This window comes from Melanostigma gelatinosum, assembly GCF_949748355.1.
Source record: "Melanostigma gelatinosum genome assembly, chromosome: 4".
NCBI lineage: Eukaryota > Metazoa > Chordata > Actinopteri > Perciformes > Zoarcidae > Melanostigma > Melanostigma gelatinosum.
In genome coordinates, this window is record NC_136637.1 from 12,904,420 (window position 1) to 12,927,972 (window position 23,553).

The 23,553-nt window shown below is 42.3% G+C and overlaps 2 protein-coding genes across 2 annotated transcripts in view; one reads left to right on the forward strand and one right to left on the reverse strand.

Moving 5' to 3' along the window:
* Positions 1-4,797: 4,797 nt before the first annotated feature.
* Positions 4,798-8,675, forward strand: arpc5b (actin related protein 2/3 complex, subunit 5B). The gene is made up of 4 exons (XM_079267984.1): positions 4,798-5,054; positions 6,115-6,187; positions 6,375-6,551; positions 6,692-8,675. The coding sequence occupies exons 1-4, from the start codon at positions 4,915-4,917 to the stop codon at positions 6,752-6,754; spliced, it is 453 nt and encodes a 150-aa protein (XP_079124110.1). The 5' UTR covers positions 4,798-4,914; the 3' UTR covers positions 6,755-8,675.
* Positions 8,676-9,891: 1,216 nt separating this feature from the next.
* The window catches only part of hmcn1 (hemicentin 1), a gene marked incomplete at its 5' end in the record, with an annotated part of 83,924 nt that continues 70,262 nt past the window's right edge, over positions 9,892-23,553 (reverse strand). Inside the window, 29 exons of the mRNA XM_079266635.1 lie at positions 9,892-11,028; positions 11,409-11,535; positions 11,637-11,756; positions 11,967-12,335; positions 13,488-13,616; positions 13,727-13,855; positions 13,990-14,103; positions 14,206-14,340; positions 14,433-14,552; positions 15,176-15,238; positions 15,443-15,680; positions 15,950-16,071; positions 16,226-16,363; positions 16,530-16,676; positions 16,762-16,932; positions 17,042-17,212; positions 17,431-17,601; positions 17,750-17,920; positions 18,470-18,640; positions 18,740-18,910; positions 19,054-19,323; positions 19,829-19,910; positions 20,691-20,881; positions 21,241-21,375; positions 21,523-21,736; positions 21,903-22,093; positions 22,542-22,811; positions 23,154-23,288; positions 23,365-23,502. Of these exons, the coding sequence (XP_079122761.1) occupies positions 10,662-11,028; positions 11,409-11,535; positions 11,637-11,756; positions 11,967-12,335; positions 13,488-13,616; positions 13,727-13,855; positions 13,990-14,103; positions 14,206-14,340; positions 14,433-14,552; positions 15,176-15,238; positions 15,443-15,680; positions 15,950-16,071; positions 16,226-16,363; positions 16,530-16,676; positions 16,762-16,932; positions 17,042-17,212; positions 17,431-17,601; positions 17,750-17,920; positions 18,470-18,640; positions 18,740-18,910; positions 19,054-19,323; positions 19,829-19,910; positions 20,691-20,881; positions 21,241-21,375; positions 21,523-21,736; positions 21,903-22,093; positions 22,542-22,811; positions 23,154-23,288; positions 23,365-23,502 (4,970 nt within the window). The 3' untranslated portion in view covers positions 9,892-10,661. The remainder of the gene's footprint in view (positions 11,029-11,408; positions 11,536-11,636; positions 11,757-11,966; positions 12,336-13,487; positions 13,617-13,726; positions 13,856-13,989; positions 14,104-14,205; positions 14,341-14,432; positions 14,553-15,175; positions 15,239-15,442; positions 15,681-15,949; positions 16,072-16,225; positions 16,364-16,529; positions 16,677-16,761; positions 16,933-17,041; positions 17,213-17,430; positions 17,602-17,749; positions 17,921-18,469; positions 18,641-18,739; positions 18,911-19,053; positions 19,324-19,828; positions 19,911-20,690; positions 20,882-21,240; positions 21,376-21,522; positions 21,737-21,902; positions 22,094-22,541; positions 22,812-23,153; positions 23,289-23,364; positions 23,503-23,553) is intronic.

Genomic DNA, 23,553 nt, shown 5'->3' on the forward strand with positions numbered 1-23,553 from the left:
TTGAGTGTTACGATGAAAACGTATTCATTAAGATGTCTGTAAAAGTCGAGTAGATCATATGTTTGCAAAACAAATCTTAAGGTCAAAAGCGTTTACTTTGAAAATAATTTATACTTTATAAAAAGTTAGATGACTCAACATGCTCTAACTGTGTAAATGTAAAGGGTTGGTTCATCAAAGTACAAAACAAATAACAACACATTTTTGTGTTACCTCAGGTGGTGTCTCTCACCATGAAAATAGTATTGGTTTTATTTAAGTTTTGAGTGTCCGTTTTAAAAAACAAAATATTGTCCCCGCTGTGAGCAATTCCATTTACCGCCAGTGTTTTGGGGAGGTTGCAGAAATCTCACACACAAAAGCCAAACCTGGACAAATAAAACCAAAACTGGGTTTCATGGGTTGAAACTAAAGTTAAGAGCGACGGTGTATGTGTTGTTTGTACTTTGGATTCATTGAACCCTAGAATGCACATTGAATTGTACATTTTATGTGCTGTAAAGAATTAAATCCTAAAATTATATTATATTATAAACGACACCAAAACTATCTGCATGGATACGTATACGTACTGTGGTGTATTCTATACACTAGAAAGAACATTTTCTTTGTATTTTCTTTGTCAGTGATTGTGTCCAAAGTCCTTACTAGCTTCATTACATTACATTACAGTCATTTAGCAGACGCTTTTATCCAAATCGACTTACAATAAGTGTATTCAACATCGGTATTCAAGAGAACTGCTATCACCAGAAGTCATAAGTGCATCTCCTTTTTTAAACAAGCATCTAAGAGCAGAAACCAGAGCAAAAGTACAGTGCAACAAACGGATATGAATACAATAAGTGCTCTGGATAGTACTTCTTGAAGAGGTGAGTTTTCAGCCTGATGAAAGATGGGCAGCGACTCTGCTGTCCTGACGTCAGCGGGGAGTTCATTCCACCGCTGTGGGGCCAGGACAGAAAACAACCTGTGACCGGGTCGATCGGCCCCAGGGACCTCTGAGCGACGGGGCAACCAGTCGCTTCCCTCATATCTAGTCAGAAGTCGACTGATAATGTGTTGTTTAACAAATCTGAAAGCATCGGCATCACTGTTATAATACTGCAAACATGTCCTAAGTAGCTTAATGTGATGTTACAAAGCAACACACCGGAACCACTTTCGCCTCCAGAAAGCAAGAAGCCGCCCACAGTCCCTCCCAGGCTGAAGACCTGCTCCAACGCAGCACCACTCATTAATTACATTCCCCAATTAAATCATCATCCAAGAGCAATATCCCCCTCATATGAAAGTACTTATTAAGTGCTTAGGATGCTTTGCAATGCTGTTCATCCTTTTCTCTGGCACGGAAGCACCTGGCCCGGCGCCCAACAGGTTTGACACTGAAATCAGTTTCTCGGAGGCTTTTTCAAAGCTCATCCCTTCTGCCATGCCCGTCTGTCTCAGTGCCCGCCTGTACGGCAGGAAGGTAAATGGCCTCAATTTGGAAATTTTCCAGGGCTTGTTAATTTGCACATTCACGTGAAGGTCATGTATGTGCCTGTATCCTCGCCTTTTGATGTGCTGAGTCATTCACATAGCGCAGACGGGTTGGGGCACCTCACAAAGCCCACAATGACGACACTCATGACCAATGCACGCAAGGCTGTGTGTGTGTGTGTGTGTGTGTGTGTGTGTGTGTGTGTGTGTGTGTGTGTGTGTGTGCGCGCGAGAGAGGGAGTGGAAGGTAGACGGATAGATTAGATTAGATTAGATTAGAAAACTTTATTAATCCCCAGTGGGGAAACTCATTTGGCACCCAAAAACTCATACATAGAGAGAAGGAAAATAAATGTGTATGTTTTCATGCATGAGTATCTATTGACTGTCTACAGGAGAGCAGTGGTGGGAGGTTAAATGAGACCCCTCAGTTTCCCAATCATGATATCCTCCTCTTCTAGTTGTGTTATTGAGCTTTACATCAACAGAGAGATGTCCGGTGCAGTGAGCAACACTTTCTTACTGTCCTGGAACAGACCAGTTCCTGAGTCAGATAAGTCAGATATGGTGTGTGTGTGTGTGTGCACGTGTGTGTTGGAGGGAATGGAAGGTCCAGAATGCGTAATACATAAAGTGATGATGGGCGCCTGGTTATGTTCTAAAATGGGGGAGCAAGCTTTGAAAGTTACATAAATGGCGGGAGGTCTGGGGTAATTTCAATCAAATAGCCTGCATTTCTACACCGCCTAACCTTTTGGATTAACCCTCCACTATATCCCAAATAATAATATCGGCAGGGCTAATGCAAAGTAGTAATAGCCACATTCCAATTAAAAGAGACAACTCCACAAACCAAGCCAGAAATCTATGTGTAGTTATGGATTCAGACCTCAACCTGAACAGCCATATCAAGACAATTACAAAATCAGCCTACTATCACCTGAAGAATATATCAAGGATTAGAGGACTTGTTTTTTTCTGCTCCACATATCTGGAACAAAGTCCCAGAAAGCTGCAGGTCTGGTGAGACCCTCAGCTCCTTTAAATCAAGATTGAAGACCTTTCTGTTTGCTGCTGCCTTTACTTGAACCAGATTCAAGGATATTAATCAATTTCCTGCATTTCTGAATTTCACTACTGTATTTTATTTCTTACACTGCTTTTTAGTGTCTTAATGACTGTTTTTAATGTTTCAATGAATGTTCTTAATTGTTTTTAAATCTCCTTTTTTTTGCCTTACGTTTTGATGCTTCTAATGGTTTTATATGAAGCACTTTTAATTGCCTTGTTGTTGAACTGTGTGATACAAATAAACTTGCCTTGTCTTTTGATTTGGAACTGAAAAATCAGTTCGGCATTATGGAGACAGCTACAAGCATATTTGTTTAGCTGATTTGAAGTTTGGCTGGAGTCAGTGGGCCACACAGGTTAAAGTATTTTCTTATGTTCTATTTTTAAATGTTAATATCGAAGGATTTCATTTAAATAAAACGCAGAAGGAGGTGACACAATGGTGTTTGAGCCTATAATGGCCCACTGATGAAAGTACTGCAATATTTATATATTTGCAGTATCATCAAATGGGTGTCAATGCCGACATTCCCGAAATAAATGCTGCATTTCTCAACAGTATGGACCTACTCAAAAAGACAAAACTATGCAAATAATTATGAAAAATGGAAGTGAAAGTATCAACAAAAAGCTAAACTCGAAGAACAATTCAACTCAGAAATAAATTCTGTATCAACCAGGACTGAAATCTCAAGGATTGCCACTTGAAATGTTTCTTACCGTCAGACTCCTGTGTGGATTGACAGACTTACGCCCAAAGCGACGGCTTCGACTGAACCAACTCAAAGGTTGGTCCAAAAAAATTGTATTACTTGTTTTTGTGATTTGCTGAAAATAGTAAAATGATCATTGACATAAGCTACTTAAATATAAGTACCTGATTGCAAGGATTGTTTGATGGCAGTTTGTTTTTTTTAAAGACAAAAAGTTGGGAAGCAAAACATTTTCTCCCCCTATTTGAATGATGGGAATCATTTCGCTGTACTTGCTCCATTGCTTATCCGTTTTGACCCCTTGAGGCAAATACCCAGCAGTCTAGACAGGTCAGATAAGGAAATAAAAAATTCCACTTCCAACAAAAAAAAGGTATCAATCAAACGTAGGCGTATCCCACTTTCCATACTTCCCAGAAACGGCCCGTGTGTGTCATAAACTAGTTTGTCTTGGTCAGGATCCACACACATACTACTGTGTGCCTGTTACCCTTGGAAACATCACAGGGCCGCCATCCAGACGTTAACATGAGTTCATATGAGTTTGATGAGTGTGTGCATTAGCGACATGGAAAGTGTGTCTTACTTCCTGCAAAGACTAAAATGCACTTTCATGTGACGCAGGAAAACCCTGACATCACGGAGTCGAGGAGGTGGTCTACATTAGTGGCCAAGTTAAATAAATACTTGCGCCACTGACCTAGTCAGTGGGTGCAGTGACTCAGTAAACACACACACACACACACACACGTACGTACACACACGTGCTGTTTGTGAAGATCATCTGTTTGGATTCCATCAGATAAAGCAAACTAAATCCTCATCATCATAGGGAGGAATCACACACTTACGACAGCACCGTGTGTGTGTGTGTGTGTGTGTGTGTGTGTGTGTGTGTGTGTGTGTGTGTGTGTGTGTGTGTGTGTGTGTGCGTGTGTGAATGTGTGCAATATTCTTGTACACATGTTTTTCTGGAAAGAGATATCTTTATCTCAATGAAACTAATTGTTAAAAATAACAGTTGCTGCTAAAAATGTACATTATGTAAATGGTGAAATAGTTTCACCGACTCTGTGGATTATTAAAATTGTTAATGGTCAAACTTTTTAGTATTCTTTTGCTAAAGGCAAAACCATTTGGTACTAAATGTTTTATGCGAGTTTATTTTTCTTTTTTCTTTATCCACCTCCTAATGATCCAGCATCTTAAAATATTTTGGCACCCAACTTTTACAGCAATTTATTGTATACTAATAAAACGTGAAACTATCTTGGAATATATGACTATTGTTAATTGTATGTAAAATGACAATAAAGTTGAATGTAAATTAGGGTATGGCCATGCTACTGTTCTTTTTGTATTCGTGTATGGGTTTGTTTGTTTTTTCCAAGGAATTTTTCATACCTGGCAGCTAAAGAAGACTCTGGAACAACACTTACTTAATTACTTAATTAATGACCTGCCGTTTCACATTTTGCCCGCTAGGGGCGATGTCGTATACGCGGAAGCAAAAAACAACACCCAGGCGACAAAAAGGGAGGAAGTCAGGAAGCTGCTTGCTTGTGACAGCCGTATCAAAGAAAAGCACAGTAGAGGAAAAAAAAGGCCGGACTTGAGCTTGTACCCTCGTCCTAAAAACTATACCGACATGTCGAAGAACACCGTGGCCGCCCGCTTCAGGCGAGTGGACGTGGACGAGTACGACGAGAACAAATTTGTGGACGAGGAGGAAGGAGGAGAGAACCAGCTGGGTCCCGACGAGGCAGAGGTGGACTCCCTCATCAGACAATATCCTTACATGATTAGCTAGCCGGTCTGTTAGCATGCGTAGGAAAACCAGACACAGCCAACAAAGTCTGCGTCTTTAGGGCTGCGATTTATCCGCATATTCCGTCTTTATGTGTCGCTTCTTGTTTGAATGGGCGTTTTAGTAAGCAGGCCAGTCACTGTCCAGACTTGCCTGGCCGTCACATTCCAGTCATTTCTGCTCCAAGACGGAACAGGCTTCTTTTTTAAATGTATGTACATGCAAGCTAGTATGGATTTACACAACTAACGTTAGAAGTTCACCATTTAATCGCATACAGCTTTAATTAACCGCCGTGTTCTTTGAGAACTCGTGCGACGTCGTTGTGTTTTTGCATGTTAGCTTAGTAAGAACAGGTGTTGCAGAAACAGAAGTTTGGCTCACGTGCTAAATAAATGTATTTTCTCTTTGGTACGCGTGTCTACGGAAAGGCTCGGAGCAGTTTCAGTCATGTAGGCCTTTATAAGGCATGAAAGTGCAGCACTTCCTCATTGCAGAAGACCGTTTCCTCCCATCATATGTTACAGTACAGAATAATGAATGTCTCACAATAACAATACTCTAAATAGGAACATGAAAACCGAACTGACCGGCCTTTATTTACACAAGTTGATTTAAAGAGGGATCTCTTCACAGCTGGTATGGAGAGGAGTTGTACAGTAAGTTAAAGCAATAACTCAACTTTCAATGCACACATGAACATGAGTATTGTTTCAAGACAGACTTGAAAAAAATGACATTTTCATTTGTATGCTTGTATAGAAGACAATGTTATTAAGTGTGTTTTACATTAAAATGCATGTGCAAGGACGCCAAGAACCCACAGCTATCCTAAAAACATACATCACACAGACAAACGCTGATCATAAACCTGCTTTGCATTTGGAAGTGGACGCTGTTGTCTCAGGTCATCAGGCAGGATCAGGATCTGATTCCAAGTACAGTTATAAAAACACTAGTAATGGCTCATGTATCATATTTGGGCTCGTAGCTCAACATTGTGATTAGGAGGCTGTGTTGCATCCTTAACCCTCCCCGCACAGGAAATCTCATGCAGGCTTTACAAGCCGTCTTGAAGAACCCGCCAATCAACACCAAGAACCAGAACGTCAAGGTGGGTTCGGTCAATAATGGTTCTTGTTCTTCTAATGATTCACTTTGTCGGCTTTGTCTTGGTAGTGTAGTTGATGGTGTGTATGGCCATTTAAACGTGGCGATGTCTGCTGATGGACCATTTTGAAATGCAGCGCTATACGTTTTTTCCTGAACTTTTACTGATCTGCCCTTTTTTTTCTTTTCAGGATCGTGCCGAGGGTTTGGTGCTGAAGGTGCTCAGCGCCTTTAAGAGCAGTGACATTGAGAAAGGGGTGCAGTCCCTCGACAAGAACGGAGTGGACCTGCTGATGAAATACATCTACAAAGGCTTCGAGAGGCCGTCAGAAAACAGCAGCGCGGTCCTACTGCAGTGGCACGAAAAGGTAAATGTTTGCACTCCTAAAAGACAAACTTTTGATGTATCAACTCTGCATACGGGATGAGCAACCAGAGTTTAACAGAAACTCAGTTTCAGATATATAAAAATAACCTGACCATATTGTTTTTTGTCCTGTGCCTTCAGGCTCTGGCAGCTGGAGGAGTGGGCAGCATCATCAGGGTACTAACGGCGAGGAAGACGGTCTAGAAGAGGAGGAGGATCTCTGAGGGATACAGGAGACCATGTAATCATAACAGATGGCAGAGGGACGAAGAGGAAAAACTAATTTAACCCAATGTGATCCTGCTGCGTTCAAAGTCCAATCTGGGTCACATTAGGTTTTAAAATTTGTGTTTTTCTTCTTTCGTCCCATTCATGATCACGGCCGACTAAATCATGTTCCTCACAGGGTGCTACAGAGAGCGTCACATGTGCTGCTTCCTTCATCTAATTACAGAATCCCCCCCCCCCCTCCCCTCCCCTCCCATTCTCCCCATGTCAGTCCTGCACACTGTGTGCTCGGTCCACACACCAGAGTTTCCCAAACTAGAGATAAATCTTAGAAAACACAATTGAACGCAGAAAACATATTCCTGCTCCACAAAATGTCTATTTTTTCTCTTAGCAATGATTCCTCCATTGACTTCCACACGAACACAACAGAGTGTTCCGGGTTTGCTCCTCTCAGGACAAAAACAACAACCTCACAGTATTTGTTTCCCATCTTGTATGATGTCATCAGTAGAGACTTCCTGATGGAATAAAAGCCCGATTGAGTCAGTAAATCCTCTCATTGCCTCTAACTGTTAACACTTAAGCAGTGGGAGGCTCTTAAAAAGCACAGTCACAGATGGAGTGGGGGGGGGGGGGGCACAATTTACCCTGTAGAGCGGGATGAGTGTGGGGGTTTGTGTCATCCATCCTTTAACACTGCCCCAGTTAAGGATTATTACCCATGATGCATCTCCACCACCACTCTTATTAATCCCATTTTACTGTTCCTCACATCCCTCCCATGTGCGAGTCTCTCGTGTGCAGGGAAGTATGTGTCTTTGCTTCTGTCCTTTCAGGAATGACGCGTCACCCTGAGAATCCTTTCTCAGCATTTATTTTGGTGTTTAACACAAAAAGAATCAGGATTAAATATTTTCCTCTTGGTTTTTCTATTTTATTCGCCTCGGGGCCAAATCCCAACCTGATCCAAATTAAGACTATTGCTTAAAAGTTTTGTGTGCTTGATTTGCAGGAGAGCCTAAGATAAAATAATTGATATTTTGTCTCTTATGCGATTTAAAAAATATATATATATTGTTTGCATGATCACACTTTTGAGTATTATGTCAAGCATTTCATACTTGTCTTTTGTACATGTTGCATGTCTCTTCTGGAAACATTAAGTGATTTTTGTGTTGAATCTGGGTTTAAATTAATGCTTGTTCATTCACACAGATCCGCCACACACGGTGTCGTCTGGCAGTAGGAAGTCGTATTATATTTCCATACATTTTATAATATGAGGAAAACTGGGAATGTAAAGTTATATCTGCCTTATCCGGTAGATTACGTCTGTTGCCAAATGATTTATTCTGCTTTTTGATGATTTTGTGGCTCCTGTGTATTAGAGAATAATGTTTAAGGCAATTAAGGCAAAGCGGTGGAGTGACGGCTATAAACAGTGTCAATGAACATACAAGCAAAGTGTGTTGTGGTTAAAAATACATGCCGTTTTGAAAACATTGTGTAAACGCAGCGATCGGAGGAATTCAGTTCCAGCATAATGTTTTTTTCGTGCTCATTTCCTATCAAACACAGGATGGATGTTGCTTTTTCTAAAGCACATCACAGCTGGTCTACTCAAGTGGATATTTAGACATGGGGTTGTTCATGTGTGAATACTGTCACCAGTGATGATTCATCCAGATATTCGATTCCTTTTCTAATGCAGTAAAGTTTTACATGTAAACAAAAAGGAGAACGGCCCGAGTTCTTCTGCTTCATGTATTTCTAGTGGGAGATGCTCGTTTATAGTGGCGGGAGCGTCCCAAACTGATGTACAAACTGCCTTACTCAATATCCCTTTTTTATGTTTGTGCTTTTTTGACAAAACTAATAAAGGTGTGACTGCTGATATCAACTGTTGTGACTTATTTTAAACAAAGTATGCTGAATACAAAGACAATCAGGGTTTATATTTCACTGTGAACAGTCACATATTTTTAAAGCTACAATTAGAAAGTTTTGAGACCCCCTTGTAATGTTGCAGCTGTATGTTACATTTAATAATTATGGAGGCCACTGTGATCTCACCCAGATCTGTCTCCCGACACAAGCTGGTCTCAGAGCTCTGCAGTCGGTTTCTTCAACCTCGTGTCCAATCAATTGAATTGACCACAGGTGGATCCAATCAAGGTGCAGAAACATCTCACAGATCACGATAAATGGAAGGCACCTGAGCTAAAGGTCTAAATACTTACGTCAATGTGATGTTTCAGGTTTCTTTCCTTTTAATAAAAGTATTGAGTGACACTGTGATGAGGGGGGAAATATAACAAATTGGAAAAAAAAGTAATGGTGTCTGAATACTTTCAGAAATCTGTGTAAGTTAAAGATAAAAGTAAAAATCCTTCAGCTTTACTTTTAAATTTAAGAATGATCTGTTCCTCCTAAATGTCTGCTGTACAAACAACTTCTTAGACGTGTTTCAGAGTAGACTACTAAACGTCATTGGTCATGATCAACGATTCGTTAACTGAAGCAAAATGATCATTCAGAACAGGGCAGTTTTAGCCCATTATGTTTTGCATTTAACTTCAAGATTTGACAGGATATTACACCTTTTTCATTTATCAGGAGTGAAAACATCAAGAATAATGTTTACATTATCTTTTTTTGCAATCACTTATACAGCTTCATATATTGAATTGTTGTACTAAATTATCCTCAAGATGTCCACCTGCTTTTTGTTTCAATTCCAGCTAATATTAGCATTATTTCATCCGCATTGATACATTATAAATATACAACATTGTTGGAGATATTAGAAATTCAAACAAATAAAATTGATTCTTAAAAGTTACAAGTAGAATTTTGTTATGGCCGACAAAAGATAAATCCTCGTCCGATTCTCTATTGCAGAGAATACATAAATGAATAATAAATAAATGATGTGATCACTGGAGAGTTACACTGGAAGGAGCTCGATCAATTCAGACTTTTTAAAGTATGAAATGCTTAATCAGGATCAGGGCTGTTTTATGAAGTAGCGCTGCAGACATACTTTATGCTTGATTTCAGTGAATATTCATTTATTACATTTTTTATTACAAAATTTATACAATACGTACAGTATGGCAATACATTATGAGAAAAAAACATATGTACAAGTCATTAAAATAAAATACATCTCGGTATCAACTATTGGATGGAGCAGTATATGGCACATTGATGATGTAATCAGTGTAACAATTAGATAGGGTTTGTTTTTGATGCACGTGTGTGTATATATTAGGCCGCTACCTGAGGATGTACAATATGTGACAGTCAAGTTTTCTATAGCCAAAATAAGCAACGTATCTGAACAGTCACTGCTCCACTTTGGTGACTGATGACACAAGGGCTAAACAAAAACTGCCCATTTTTCTCGTTCAAGCACTTCCCAATAAGTTAATAACAGGTAGATGTAAATAAGAGGCGAGCTACGATTTCTTGAGTAGGAATGAAGCCTACTTTTAGATCCTGCTGTGGACGCTTTGGCTTTGAGGAGCAAAATCTTATTGATCTTATCAATAAATCTGAAGGGGAAAATAACAAAATATAAATTGTTTCACTGAAAACGTTCTGACATATTGACGTGAGGAATCCAGGGATTAGAGCCAATAAATAGCCAGTTTCAACCAAGCCTCCTGTTGACCTCCAGTGGCCTGTATTGTATCCACTTTAAATCGACTTCCTTGTGTCTTCAGGGCTGTATGCACTCACTGGCCTCTCTCACAGTCTCTCTCAAGTCTTTTCAGTTTCTTTACTGATGTGGCTGCTCTTCCAAAAACCACACCCACTCACTCATTTAGGACGCAATTCATCTCCGCACGGTTGTCTTGTGTCGTTTAAAGTGCTCTCAGTAGGGGTAGGCAGAGACGGAGATATAGACGATAAAGGTAGTCTGGTACTCGATGCCTCCGTCTTCGCTGTAGGAGAGGGAACGGACCTTCATGCGGTACGTGTGGGGCTCTCGTAGAGCCCGCGTGGTGAACAGCACTCCCTTTAGGTTCTCGTCTCGCAGGGCAAACGGTAACGTGACGTCCCCGTCCACCACTAGGAACGTGGTCCTGGGGTGCATCACTCCGTCCTGTGTGTAGGCCACCAGTCTGATGAGGTCCTGGTTGGCTGCAATGCCAAAGGGAAGAGACAGCAGCTTGTACTCCAGGGCGTAAGGGCTCAGTGCACATTCCAGGTCATTTGGCGGGCAATTCTTCAGGCAAAACCTAGACGCAACATAGAGAGTTGAGTATAATGTGGGAAAAGCAGAGAAATAACTAATATTGTCTAGGATAGACAGCTAGAATCTTTACTAACCCCAAAGTCTGAGCACTAATTGTCTAAAAACCTTTGCAGATAAAACCCAAACTATCAGCATGATATCGCACCACAATCGGCATTCAGTTGCAATCTGCAGCCTCGCCGCTAGATGCCACTAAATCCTACACACGGGTCCTTTAAAGTTTGAAAATAACCGAAATATACAAACTGCTCCATAATTGCAAACCCCCTAAATTGAACAAACAATGAGTGGCAATGTATCATCACTTTAATGGATTAATCCTAATTGTATAAGCTAATTGAGTGTATTTCTGTGAAGGTTTACCCTGTGGCTGGATCCCTCTGGTAGTTCGGTGGACAGGGTGTATCAATACATTGGTAACTTCCTCTCATGTTAAAGCACATCTGGTTTACTCCACACTGGATGTTCTGCTCCAGGCACTCATCTACATCTGTAAAATACAGCAAACAGCTTCTCGTCAGTACAGTACACGCTATAATAACATTAAACGATGGTGATGGAAGGAAACGGGGAGTAGCTGGTGGTTCTCACCTTGACAGGTCTTGCCATTGGTCATGAGGCGGTAACCAGCAGGACAGAGACACCTGTGGCTTCCTGGTGTGTTCATACACTCATGCTGACAGGCATCCCTCACCTCACACTCATTGATGTCTGTTGGAGTTACACACGCCAACACACAGACAACCACAGAATGATGAGAGGGAAAATCTTACAACATAAATGACATATTAAGACACATTTTTAAAGCTTTCAGTTCTATATTCAAGTCAAACCCACAAGCAGCAAAGCAAAGTGACAGTTCCTCTATGAACAACTTTCATCCTCTCCCTCATCTCAACCCTGCCTGTCCTCCATTGTTACCTAAGCAGGAGCCACCCCTGGACTCAAACCCCTGCTGGCAAGCGAGGAAGCCCTGCTGTGAGGAACGTATGGGAGTCTCTCTGCGGCTCCGGCTCCTGTTGCGCCCCCTTGCGGTGGCCACGTGGGAGTGGTAGCTCTGAGAGGCCAAGTTGTGGTACAGTCGCTGGTAGGAGTTGCGCTCGGGAGAGGACTGTGATGTTCGGTAGCCAAATGAGTAACTTTCATGGCTGGGCAGACGCTCCAGACCAGCACAGGATTTGCCATCCCCCAGCAGCTGGCGTCCCGGCAGGCAGGTGCACTTGAAGCTGCCAGGTGTGTTGATGCACTGGTGGGCACAGGGCTGTGGAAGCCGCTCACACTCATTTATGTCTGCCCTCAGCATACAGAAAGACCAGCAGCAGGAATAGACAGACAAGAAGGAGAAAAAGGTGCAAAAGGAGTACAGAAGTAACAGGAAAGGTGGATTTAGAGGGATGAAAAGAACAAACGAGGTGGTGTGGGCCATGAAGAAAGAGGAGGGAGATGGAAATGAGGGGGAAAAAGGGTATATGTCAATTACCCCACTGTACAACAATACATTTCCATGTCCCTAAGACAGAAATGTATTGAGGCTATAAATACATTTGTCTGATTTGAATGAGAGACTTATCTCTTCTCATATCAAATAAAAGTAATGCTTTGAAGAGAACTTCAAATTCCATTTTAAATCTAGTTGACCTTTTATCTGAGTAAATAATATCAAATATAATTCACATTTGATATCAGGTACAAAATCCAATTCATGCCAGATGAATATTTGACAAAGACAGACATCAGCGTACAATGTTAATGATGTCACAGGGGGAACAGCGAATGTATGCCATTACAAAGCAACTCCAGGAAATAGCCAGATCCAAAACATAAAGGTCACAGTTTAAAAGTCAGAATTGGAAGAGAGTGAAATGGACAGAGTGACCGACAGAGATGTGAAGTCATGGTGCTGGTCTTTTTATGGTTGATGTGTTGCAGAAGGACACATTTATTTTCAGTTCCCTTCCTCTGCAATCCTTTCTGACCCTTTCTCTTCCTCCTATCTGACAGTGTAGGTATGTAGACGTAGCATCAACGTAGAGCTTTGGAGGACCTGATACCATGCATGAAAGCTTTGCAGGGTCTTTAAAGTGATCAGTTAGTCAGCGGTTTTAACTGCAGCATTCTAGAGATGTAAGCAAGCCCTGGCAGGATATAATGAGCTATGTTGCAGATGTCAGCGGAGTTATTTTAGTTTTTCAACAGGAGTGAGTCTCTGACACAAAGAGAGAAGAAGTATGCTGGTGGAAGCGGACAAGCTGACAGTGCAGTGCACAAATGTTTGACAGGTTCATTGCGTAACATGCTGTATGCTTTGGCAAATACCCTCAGCTCAACAGAAATACACACAAGAAAGTGGAAGTGCCACCTGCCTGAATACTGAAAATGAGGAATACAATATTGGATTTATGTTTTCTAATTGTTATAAGAGACATAACATGATGCACGTACCGATACAGGGCCGTCCCACTCCCTGAGATCTGTAGCCACGTGGACAGGTGCAGTGGTAGCTGCCTCTGGTATTCTCACAGATCTGATTGTATCGGCACTGATGAGTGCCATCTCTGCACTCATCAATGTCTACAGCACAAAGGACACAGAAGTTAATCCTGTTGCAGAACTAAAATCTTTCCCAGTCTGCACTTTATTAAATATTGTACTTCAGAGAAAGTTGAATTATGAATACTCACCTACACATTTGGTCCCATTGGCACCTTTAGTCATACCATTGGGGCACAAGTCAATACAGGTGTAACCACCCCGTGTGTTTTTACACTGCTGATCCGATCGGCAAACCCTCTGCCTGCACTCGTTTATATCTGGGTTGATCAGAGAGAGAAGTAGACAAGTGTTTTGTTTCAAAGGATGAAATTATATAAAAAGGAATAAAAAATAGTATCCCTATTATGATAATATAGATAAAGCACTATAAGGAGAGGCGAGGCTGTCTCACCTATACAGCGTCTGTTCCTGATTTGAAATCCTGGCTCGCAGGCGCATCGGTAGCTGCCAATCGTGTTCAGACAGTGTTGATTGCACGGATTGGACTCCTTGCACTCATTCACATCTAAGCAACAAAGAGGACAGTCATAAAAAAAAAAAAAAAAAGGTTCACATCAGCAACACTCACAACAAATCCTCAGTTATTCAATGCAGCTAGTTGATGTACCCCTGCAGCTGAGACCATCAGCTGTTCTCCTGAAGCCGCGCCCACAGTGCACGACACATCGGTACGAGCCAATGGTGTTCTCACAGTCCTGTCCATCGTGGCACACGGCCCCACCCAGTGAACACTCATCAATATCTACCAGAATGAAGAGCATTGAATTAGCTAAACAATGACCCGTGTGCGTGATAATAACGCTGAGAGCACTGATTAAGAAGTGATTTGTATACCCTGACAGGTCCTGCCGTCAGCTGAGATAGTGAGGCCTCTGGGACAAGAGCAGTAGTAGGTTCCCACGGCATTGTGGCAGGCATGGGAACAGGGGTTCCTTACCTCACACTCATTCTCATCTGTGGCACATAAATGATGCAGAAACAACAATATGGCAACAATCAGATAACATTTAAGCATACAATGACAAAGTTCTGCTCAGTTTGGATAAGCTGTTGACAGATATAAAGGCACTTTTCAAATCCACTATGTGACTTTAAAAGCACATTTTTAATAGACTTAATATATCACTATTATTATCGCGCGACTGACGACAATGTTGGTTCGCTGATTCTCTCTGAGATTTTGGGGTCGGAAGCGTTCTGATTTATGTTTGCAGTCCGAGTTTTAGTGACCCATCACGTTTGAGCAGGCTTTGGTTGAATGCAGGTAAGCAGTCTAGGAGCTTGGAGAGCAAAAGAGACGGAACCCACCAGCAATCGTCTGACGATGATTTTGATTTTTATTGCTTTAAAATGAGCTTGTAAACCGACTACTGGTGAAATAATCCGGTCGTACGTGTTGCCTCTCAAATCCAACTCCTGTCTTGCATCTCAAGTTGTTCATCGTTAACACCTGTAAACGATGAACAATGGCTACACCGGAACCCCAGAAATATAGCCCCTTGCCCCGAGAGGCTTATCCGTCGTCAGACCAATAGGCCGAGATTGGGGAGAGCATAATATGCATTAATAAACATTACCTGCACAGTAGGGCCCAGCAGACACCAAAGTGAATCCCTGAGGACACTGGTTACTGCGTTCTCCTGGAATAATAAACATTTCATCATTCAAGTTAAATTACATGCAGGGAAAAAAAAGCAAGATCACATTTAAGAGGTTGACTGGACCAAACATACAAAGGAAAAATCTACAGCCAAATATGAATTTAGCAGCCTTGTTGAATCCATCTCTCACCCAGTCAATTTATAATCCATAAATTCAGTAATTTCTTAGGACAGTATTCTCACCCTTGGCGATACTAGCTTGGATGCTATACTCCAACATCTCCTCCATGGGGTGGTACTGAGCGCTGATGGCTGAGGCATGCAGCGTCTCTACGAGGTAAGGCATCTTGCCCTTGGATAGGTTGTAGGAGATGGTGTGGTTCCAGGAGTAGGGCACACTCTCCCCGTCGATGCTGAACATGCGGGTGGACAGAGCGTACAGCTGGCCTGGGCCTGTCTGGATGTAATCCTCTGTGTAGTCCTGAGTCGAACAAAGGGAACATGCGAGTCAGCTTTAAAGTAGTTTGACATGTTATAGCTCCACACAATATGGCATCTGCAATGATGAAATGGATATGCCACTTGTAGTAAACTGGATAAAATTGAAAATACAGTATTTGTTACGCTCACAATGTTTGGTTTTTACTGCTTTTGCCTCGATCTTATACAAGTTGCAATTTATTACTAAGTAATAAACATACCTATCAAGAGGCCACAAAGTCTAATCACATGCATAGTTTATTTATTTACCTTGATGCTGATGTCAGCATGTGAGGGCAGCTGCAGGATGTGTCCGTTCACTGCCATGTCCAGTAACAACACTCCATCTGAGTCCAGGCCTCTTGCAATGTGAGTCATCCTCAGGATCTCACCTACCAAGATTACCCCACAGACAGTTTGTCAAGTTCCGTTTCACCCTGCTAGCATTATTCACATCCAAAATCATCAGTCAACATTTTCACAATTTCATTAACCATGTCATATTGTAGCAATAAAACAGACACACCAAGGCCTGTCAATTCTTACCCGTGGCAAACTCCACTTGTGTCTCTCGCCTGAAGATGCTTCCTGTTAGCGTGTTGCCATTGACAGCCTCTCCTACTTCCTGTGCAGTGCTCCAGTAGACAGGGTTCAGGATTGAGATGAGCTTTCTCATTGCAGGACCTCGAAATAAAAGGCACAACAAGAGCATATTTAATTTATGATTAGATTTATTGAGAACGTGCAAGAGAACAACTTAGGTGCTCTAGTTGCATGGAGGCAGGTACTATTTGCTGCATTTAAAGAAGAAGATTTCAATATATACGTCTATAACAGTTGGAAAACTGACCTAATGTCCTTGGTACATTAGTAATGGTGGCTTTGATGATCCTGCCACCGGACTTGCTGTCTGTGATGGTGGCATTGAGGATAGCGATGCCAAAATCAATATCGTTGATGTTTCCTATGATGCTTCCTCGTGCCTTCTGGGCTCCACCTGACAAAAGAAAGTATTCAAGAACATTTTTAGTGCAATGCTCAGTTACGAACATGCACAATTTGTATTGACAAAAATGCCTCACCTGGGCAGGCGGGGCTGTTACACCTGGACAGCTGAGAGGAGTCTCCTGGACACGGCCGACCACCGTTGCTAGAAGACGGGTGATTACAGAAACGGACACGTGTCCTCTCTCCACCGCCACAGGAAGCGGAGCATTCTCCCCACTGCTGCCATGAGCCCCAGTTACCGTCAACTGCAATAATATACCCAATATACAATAAGTCACCAAAAAACAGTTCTTGCATGCCTCACAATTTAGGACCATTTTCACCCCCAACACGGTCTTAAACGTGCTGACTCACCAGGACAGTTGGCTGTGCTGCATCTCTGTATCTGAGTATCTGCACCTGCACATGCTCTTCCACCATTGGCAGGTCTGGGGTTGTCACATGTCCTGTAGCGCCTCATCTGACCCCTGTTACATGTCTTGCTGCAGCTGCCCCAGCTACTCCACGGACCCCAGTTACCACTGACTGACGGTAAGAAATGAAAATGTCAAAGATAGAAAAGGAACAAAAATAAGCCAAAAAGAGCAGGTACGTTACTGGAAAGAAACCCAGAATCAAGTTACAAGACAGACATTTTTTACATTTAGATGTAAAGAATACATGTTTTTTTTTGCTGGAAAGTAAAAGATACTAGTTCGATTTTAGAAATGCAGCAAGAGTAACTAAAAGTTCATATGACTCACTGGGGCAGGGGTCGCTATTACAGAAGTCAATGTGCACATCGTTGCCTTCACACTGTCTGCCACCATGCTGAGGGACGGGGCTGGCACAGAAGCGTGTCCTCTCTCTTGTCCCGCCTCCACATGAAACACTGCAGGCTCCCCAGCTTACCCAGGACGACCACTTCCCATCCACTGGACAGCACAAGAAAAGAAGGAGGAGGAGGAGAAGCAGGTCACTTATACTGATTTCACACCATCCAGTAAAGAACAGACATATGAATATGGACTAAAATCTCTTTCAATTTGATTTTATCATTAAGTACAATCCCTGAGCCCTCACCAGGACAAGGTCTCTCCTTGCACACTTGTGTTTGGGTGTCTGTGCCCTCACACTGCGGCCCATCAAATGCTGGAGGAGGGCTGTTGCACAGCCGGATTCTGGAGTGCATACCCTTACCACAGCTCTCACTGCATGCGCTCCATGGTAACCAAGAGCCCCAGTTACCTGCCACTTCAGGAGTATAAACACAAAGTCAATATATACAGGCCTAGAGTCATATACTTAGACCCAGCGGTGGAAAGTAAGTACGTAAATAAGTGCAATTTTGAGGTGGTTGTACTTGACTTGTATTTCCATTTGCTGACACTTTATACTTAAGTACATTTTGTACTTCTACATATACAAGGACTATTTCTACACTGTGGTATTGCTCCTTTTACTCGAGTAGGATGTAAATAGTCCTTCCACCACAAACCGGCAAAATAAAGGAAGCTTGTTTCTTGAGACCTTGTGAAAATCAAGGCAAATAATAAAATCAGGCACAAAGCCTGTTCATTGTAAATGTGTGATTTATTACAGGCAGTCACACAATTGAGATGAATAGCATTGAAACATTATTTCAGTAAAGAACTGACTTTTGTATTTAGAAGATGAGAAAAGCGTGATTTTAAACAAATATGAGATGTTAAGATGAAACAAGCATTCCTGCCAGTTGAACCTCCTCATACCAACTATTCATACAGCTGACAGCCTTCTGCTGAACTACATCTGGTCACTCACCAGGACAAGGTCTGACACTGCACATGATGACCTCCACTGCCTTGCCCTCACAAGGCTTGCCTCCATGCTGAGCTGGAGGGTTACTGCAGGTCCGGACCCTGGTTCTGCTGCCCTGACCACAGATACGAGAACACTCCTCCCAGAGAGACCAATCAGACCAGTTCCCATCCACTGCAGAGGGACAACGGGAAAGATTTTGTTACCACATGTGCCATTTGGACAGTCTCCTGTACAAGTACTGAATCCTCTGATTTATCAAAGCACTCCCACCTGGACAGGGCTTTCCCTGACAACTGCGTGTTTCTGTGTCAAATCCTGCACAGTGGCGTCCCCCATTGGCAGGTAGAGGATTGTTACACTGTCTCAGCCTTTTTTGGGAGCCAACACCACAGGACACACTGCAAGGACCCCACTCTGACCACTCGGAGTAGCCCCCATGAACTGGAAAACAAATGACTGCACGTTAGAACAACACGTCTTTTGCCATTTGGTCCTTTTGGATGACTGTTTACTGTGCTTTTAAAATGAGAGTTGGCTCAAAAAATACAGCACAACGATAACAATCCCCACCACGTCCTGCTCACCTCGCACAGTAAGAGTGACCCTGGCCAGCACTGATCCCAGCAAGTTTCTGGCCACACATTCATATTGAGCTGTGTCCTCCTTCTGGGCACTGCTGATCCTGAGGGAACCGTTGGACAAAGCGGAGAAGCGGTCGTTGCCCAGCAGGGGTCGCCCCTGGTGGGACCACTGTATCACGGGGATAGGCTCCCCCTCCGCCTGACAGTTGAGCACAACTGTGGTGCCAGCATCCACCACCGTCTCCACTGGCTCCACTGTGATGGTCGGCGCACCTGGAAAAGGGCAGATCTATGTGATCTAACCTTTAAAAGGGGAATTCCACCGATTTCACACATTGAAATCAGTTTGGGAGCACTAAAAAAACAAAACCTGACGATGTCACTGTTTAAGGTGCAATACAAAATCACTGAAGTACGATGTCAATTTTTGCATTTTATTCAGAGAATCTGAATCAGAATCCGTTTATTGCCATTGTATGTTGAACATACAAGGAATTTGACATGACGGGAGGTGCGTAACATTTAACAACAATCAACAATGCAAAGTAGAAACAAATTAAATTTACAGAAAATATAAGACGAAGTAAAATATAAATAAAGTGAAATATAAGATAAAGTAAAATATAAATAAAGTGAAGTCGAGTGCACAAGCGGACAGGTAACAGGACTATAAACCAGTGAGATGTAAGGGACATGTCACAAATGTTACAAATGTTTCATGTCACAAATGCAAGACTCTACGCTAAATAGGACAGCCACAGATAAGACAGACACTTACGCTGCAAGGTCAGTGTAACACTCCTTTCCACCACTCCAGCATCATTTGTTGCCACACACATATAGTTGCCTGCATCTTCACTCTGTATTAAAGTTAATGAAAGCACAGTTCATTGTCATAATCACAAATATGTTTAAAAAAAAGTATATATATTAGGGGTGTAACGATACGCGTATTCGTATTGAACCGTTCGGTACGAGGCTCACGGTTCGGTACGCATGACGAACCGAATACGTTTGAATAAAAAAACAACAACAAAAAAAAAAAAACTGTTTTTAAAAACCTTTATTTAACCTTTATTTAACCAGGTAGTCCCATTGAGATTAAAAATCTCTTTTGCAAGATGTAACAATACTACATAACATTAAGGAGCAGTTTTTGTTTTTTATGCTTATGTGTTGCCAAGAAGACACCCCAGAAGACGGGTCACTCAGGTATAGTTCCATCATTGTTCAAAGTCAAAGAATAACTTTATGATGTTAGTTGTAATGAATGAATATATTTTAAAATCAAGTACATTTCTCTGGCATTTATAGTTTTCTACTGTACCGAAACGTACCGAACCGTAGCTCCACTGTATCGTACCGAACCCAACCGTGAGTTTTGGGAACCGTTACACCCCTAATATATATATATATATATACTTAAATGACTGTCTGAAAAGCTGCACAATATAAAAAATACTTTCCACTTAAAAGATATTTGTTTGCAGATAAAGACTTTGGTCTAACATTTGATGTAAACACAATTTCTTCACTTAGCCAACAGAGCACTTTCACTTTTAATCAACTTTTAATCAACTTTTAATCTCAATTTGCAGACGATTACACATGAGAGACCTCAGTTTAATGTGTTTTCCTACCACAGTGCCATAGATGGCCAGAGAGCCGTTGTACAGCTGACGAATGCGGTTGCTGATCCGGATGTTTATTCCACTCTTGCTCCACCGGATGGTGGGCGGGGGGTCTCCCCGAACCTCACAGTTCAGGATGGCATTACCACCCAGAGGTTCAATGCGGTTGGAGTGAAGGTCCCCATCGATGATAGGAGGCTCTGGAGACAGACAGAAGAAGTTGACATTATGGAAAGACCACTTGATTAGGATTGAGTCGTAAGTTAAATGGTAGCACTTTACTTTAAATCTCTCTGCTGAGCATTTATAAGCAGCATACTTCTAATACAATATAATGTAGTTGTATGTATAGCTATAGGGACATTTTTAAGTGGTAATGTACAATATTTGCCAACAATCTCTTCTACAATATGATATTTTACATTAACACAGCTGTGTTTTTCTATATTGTCATGCATCATCTGTTCATAAACCAGCCTCCACTTATGGGTGCCTTGTGCCTACAAAGGGGGCTATAGTTGTTAAACACATTGATTAACATGAATATTTGTGGTTTTACCTTTGACATAGACAAAGCCCAGTGACTTGATGATTCCTACGCTGTTTTCTGCCACGCAGCTGTAGGTGCCGGAGTCGTCTTTGTTCACTCGCTCTATCACCAGCTCACTGTGGCCGTTCATGTGGTCGTAGAGAACTAAAGCATGAACAAAAGGCAGAAAAAGACAATAAGAAAAAGACAATATGTCACATACAGCACAGCTACATAAAACGAGCATAGCTCTGATGGATTTTTTCCATTGATTTAAAACATTTTCCTAATCAATGGGGTCTTGCTGTACACCTGGGATGATGTTGTTGTTGAAGGCCCATGTGATTCTGGGAGGGGGGATGCCACTGACTCCACAAGCCAGCAGGAGGCGCTCTCCCTTGTTGAGGGCCACATCTCCTAGCAGCTCAGTGAAGACAGGGCGAGTATGTACAGACAGGGTTGTTGTCCGACTGTCCTGTCCGACTGCATTCGTGGCAACACAGGTATAACTGCCTACATCGTCAGGCTGGTACAGAGGGAGGGGAGATGAGGAGAGTGGGAGCAGAAAACAATCTTTAAATGCATCTTTTTGATGCAAGAGACCTAAACTAAATTTAACACAAGCTATTTTCACTTTCCAGAAATCTACAGACATAACCAAACATGTATAGATCATTTGTTGTTTTCCTTACATGAGCGATGTCTATTACCAGCTCTCCAGAGGGCAGGATGGTGTACTCCCCTGTGCTTTCACTGAGAGGATTACCGTCCTTCTCCCAGGACAGGCTGGGCTGAGGGACCCCCTCTGCCACACACACCAGCTGAGCCTGACTGTTTTCCACCACCGCTACCTGCTGCTCTCCAGCTTGAATGGAAGGTGGGACTGCAAAGAAGTCAATATCACATTCATTTTAGTCTAGTGAAGGTTTTAGAAAATATGCAAAGCTACTAATGCCCTCTACATTACATTTTATACATTTTTGAGGCAATTAACTGGATCGCTTTATTGCACATGGGGAAATGCAGTACACCAAAGATGGAAAAAGGCTTTGTTCTTCCTGCTTGCTTACACTCACAGGTGGTGTACCTAGTGAAGTGCTCATTCAGTGAAGTGAAACTGAAAACAAATGCAGTTAAAGCATAAGTACATGGGTAGTTACAGCTACATCTTTGCAATGGAAAGTGGTGCTTGAGATTGTATGTGAAATGTGGTTTTAAAATATTTGAAGATACCAATGTATCACATTCAGTTCGATCAGTTTCACAATATATAATGTTTGTGCGCTGTGTTCATTGATGTCGTTTGAAATACTGCACTAACTGAAACTTACTCTGTGCAGTGAGGCTCATCTCATGGCTGACTGTGCCGGCTGCATTGGCAGCAGTGCAAGTGTATCGTCCAGTATCACTTGGCTGGATGAAGGCGATCTGCAGGGATCCTGAGTTGAGCACCCGCTGGCGCACAGATTCACTCAGCGGCTGCCCGTCTTTATGCCATGTGACAGAAGGGGGAGGGGAGCCGTCAGCTTGGCAGTGTAGCGTCGCAGAGGAGTCCACAGGTGACAGATACCTTTGAGCCACGGAGCTGATTACTGGAGGGACTGCAGGACACAGCAAATGGAAAAATATTTAGAATATTTATTGACGTTATTCGGAAAGAAACAAAAACGCATCTAGGATGATGAATATGAATTTAGATGACTGAGGGGCTGCAGGTTGGAATTGAAGACTCATGAATGTTACCTCTGCGAGAATGTTTTAAAATAAGTTTGACGTTGCAGCTGAAAATTAAACTTTTCTTTTCAAAAGTAGTATTTAATGCAGCGCTATTGTCTCACAACACATGATTGTAAGGTGTTCTTATTACATCCCTGTACACAACTAATGAATATGACATAATACGAATGTTAATCTAGTTACTTGTACTTGAGTGAGTGCCTTACCTTGTACTCTGAGTTTGGTCTTGCCCAGCGCAGTCCCTGCAGGGTTTTGAGCCACACATATGTATGTCCCAGAGTCCGACACAGAGGCCTTATTAATCTGGAGACCACCATTAGGCAGCACGGTGAAACTTCCACCTGGCATGAAGCAAGAGACATGCTGTTATGCCTGATTACTTATGATGACTGACACACACACAGAGATATTAATTACCCGTGGTGGGTATATTGATGCCCTCCTTCTGCCAGGTGATGGTGGGCCTGGGCGAGCCTGTGGCCCTGCAGGGCAGAGTGATGGGGTTATTCAGGATCACATCCAGGGTGGAGGGATGAGACTGGATTGCTGGGAGTTCTGAGGAGAGGGATGGGAAAAGAGTGATGCTCAGAAAGATCTCAGGAAAAA

Excerpts from the sequence above, each read along its gene's own strand:
- arpc5b (XM_079267984.1), top strand. The coding sequence starts at position 4,915 with ATGTCGAAGAACACCGTGGCCGCCCGCTTCAGGCGAGTGGACGTGGAC. Across the intron at positions 6,188-6,374 it reads CCAAGAACCAGAACGTCAAG|GATCGTGCCGAGGGTTTGGT; the intron begins GTGGGTTCGGTC and ends TTTTCTTTTCAG. Across the intron at positions 6,552-6,691 it reads TACTGCAGTGGCACGAAAAG|GCTCTGGCAGCTGGAGGAGT; the intron begins GTAAATGTTTGC and ends CTGTGCCTTCAG.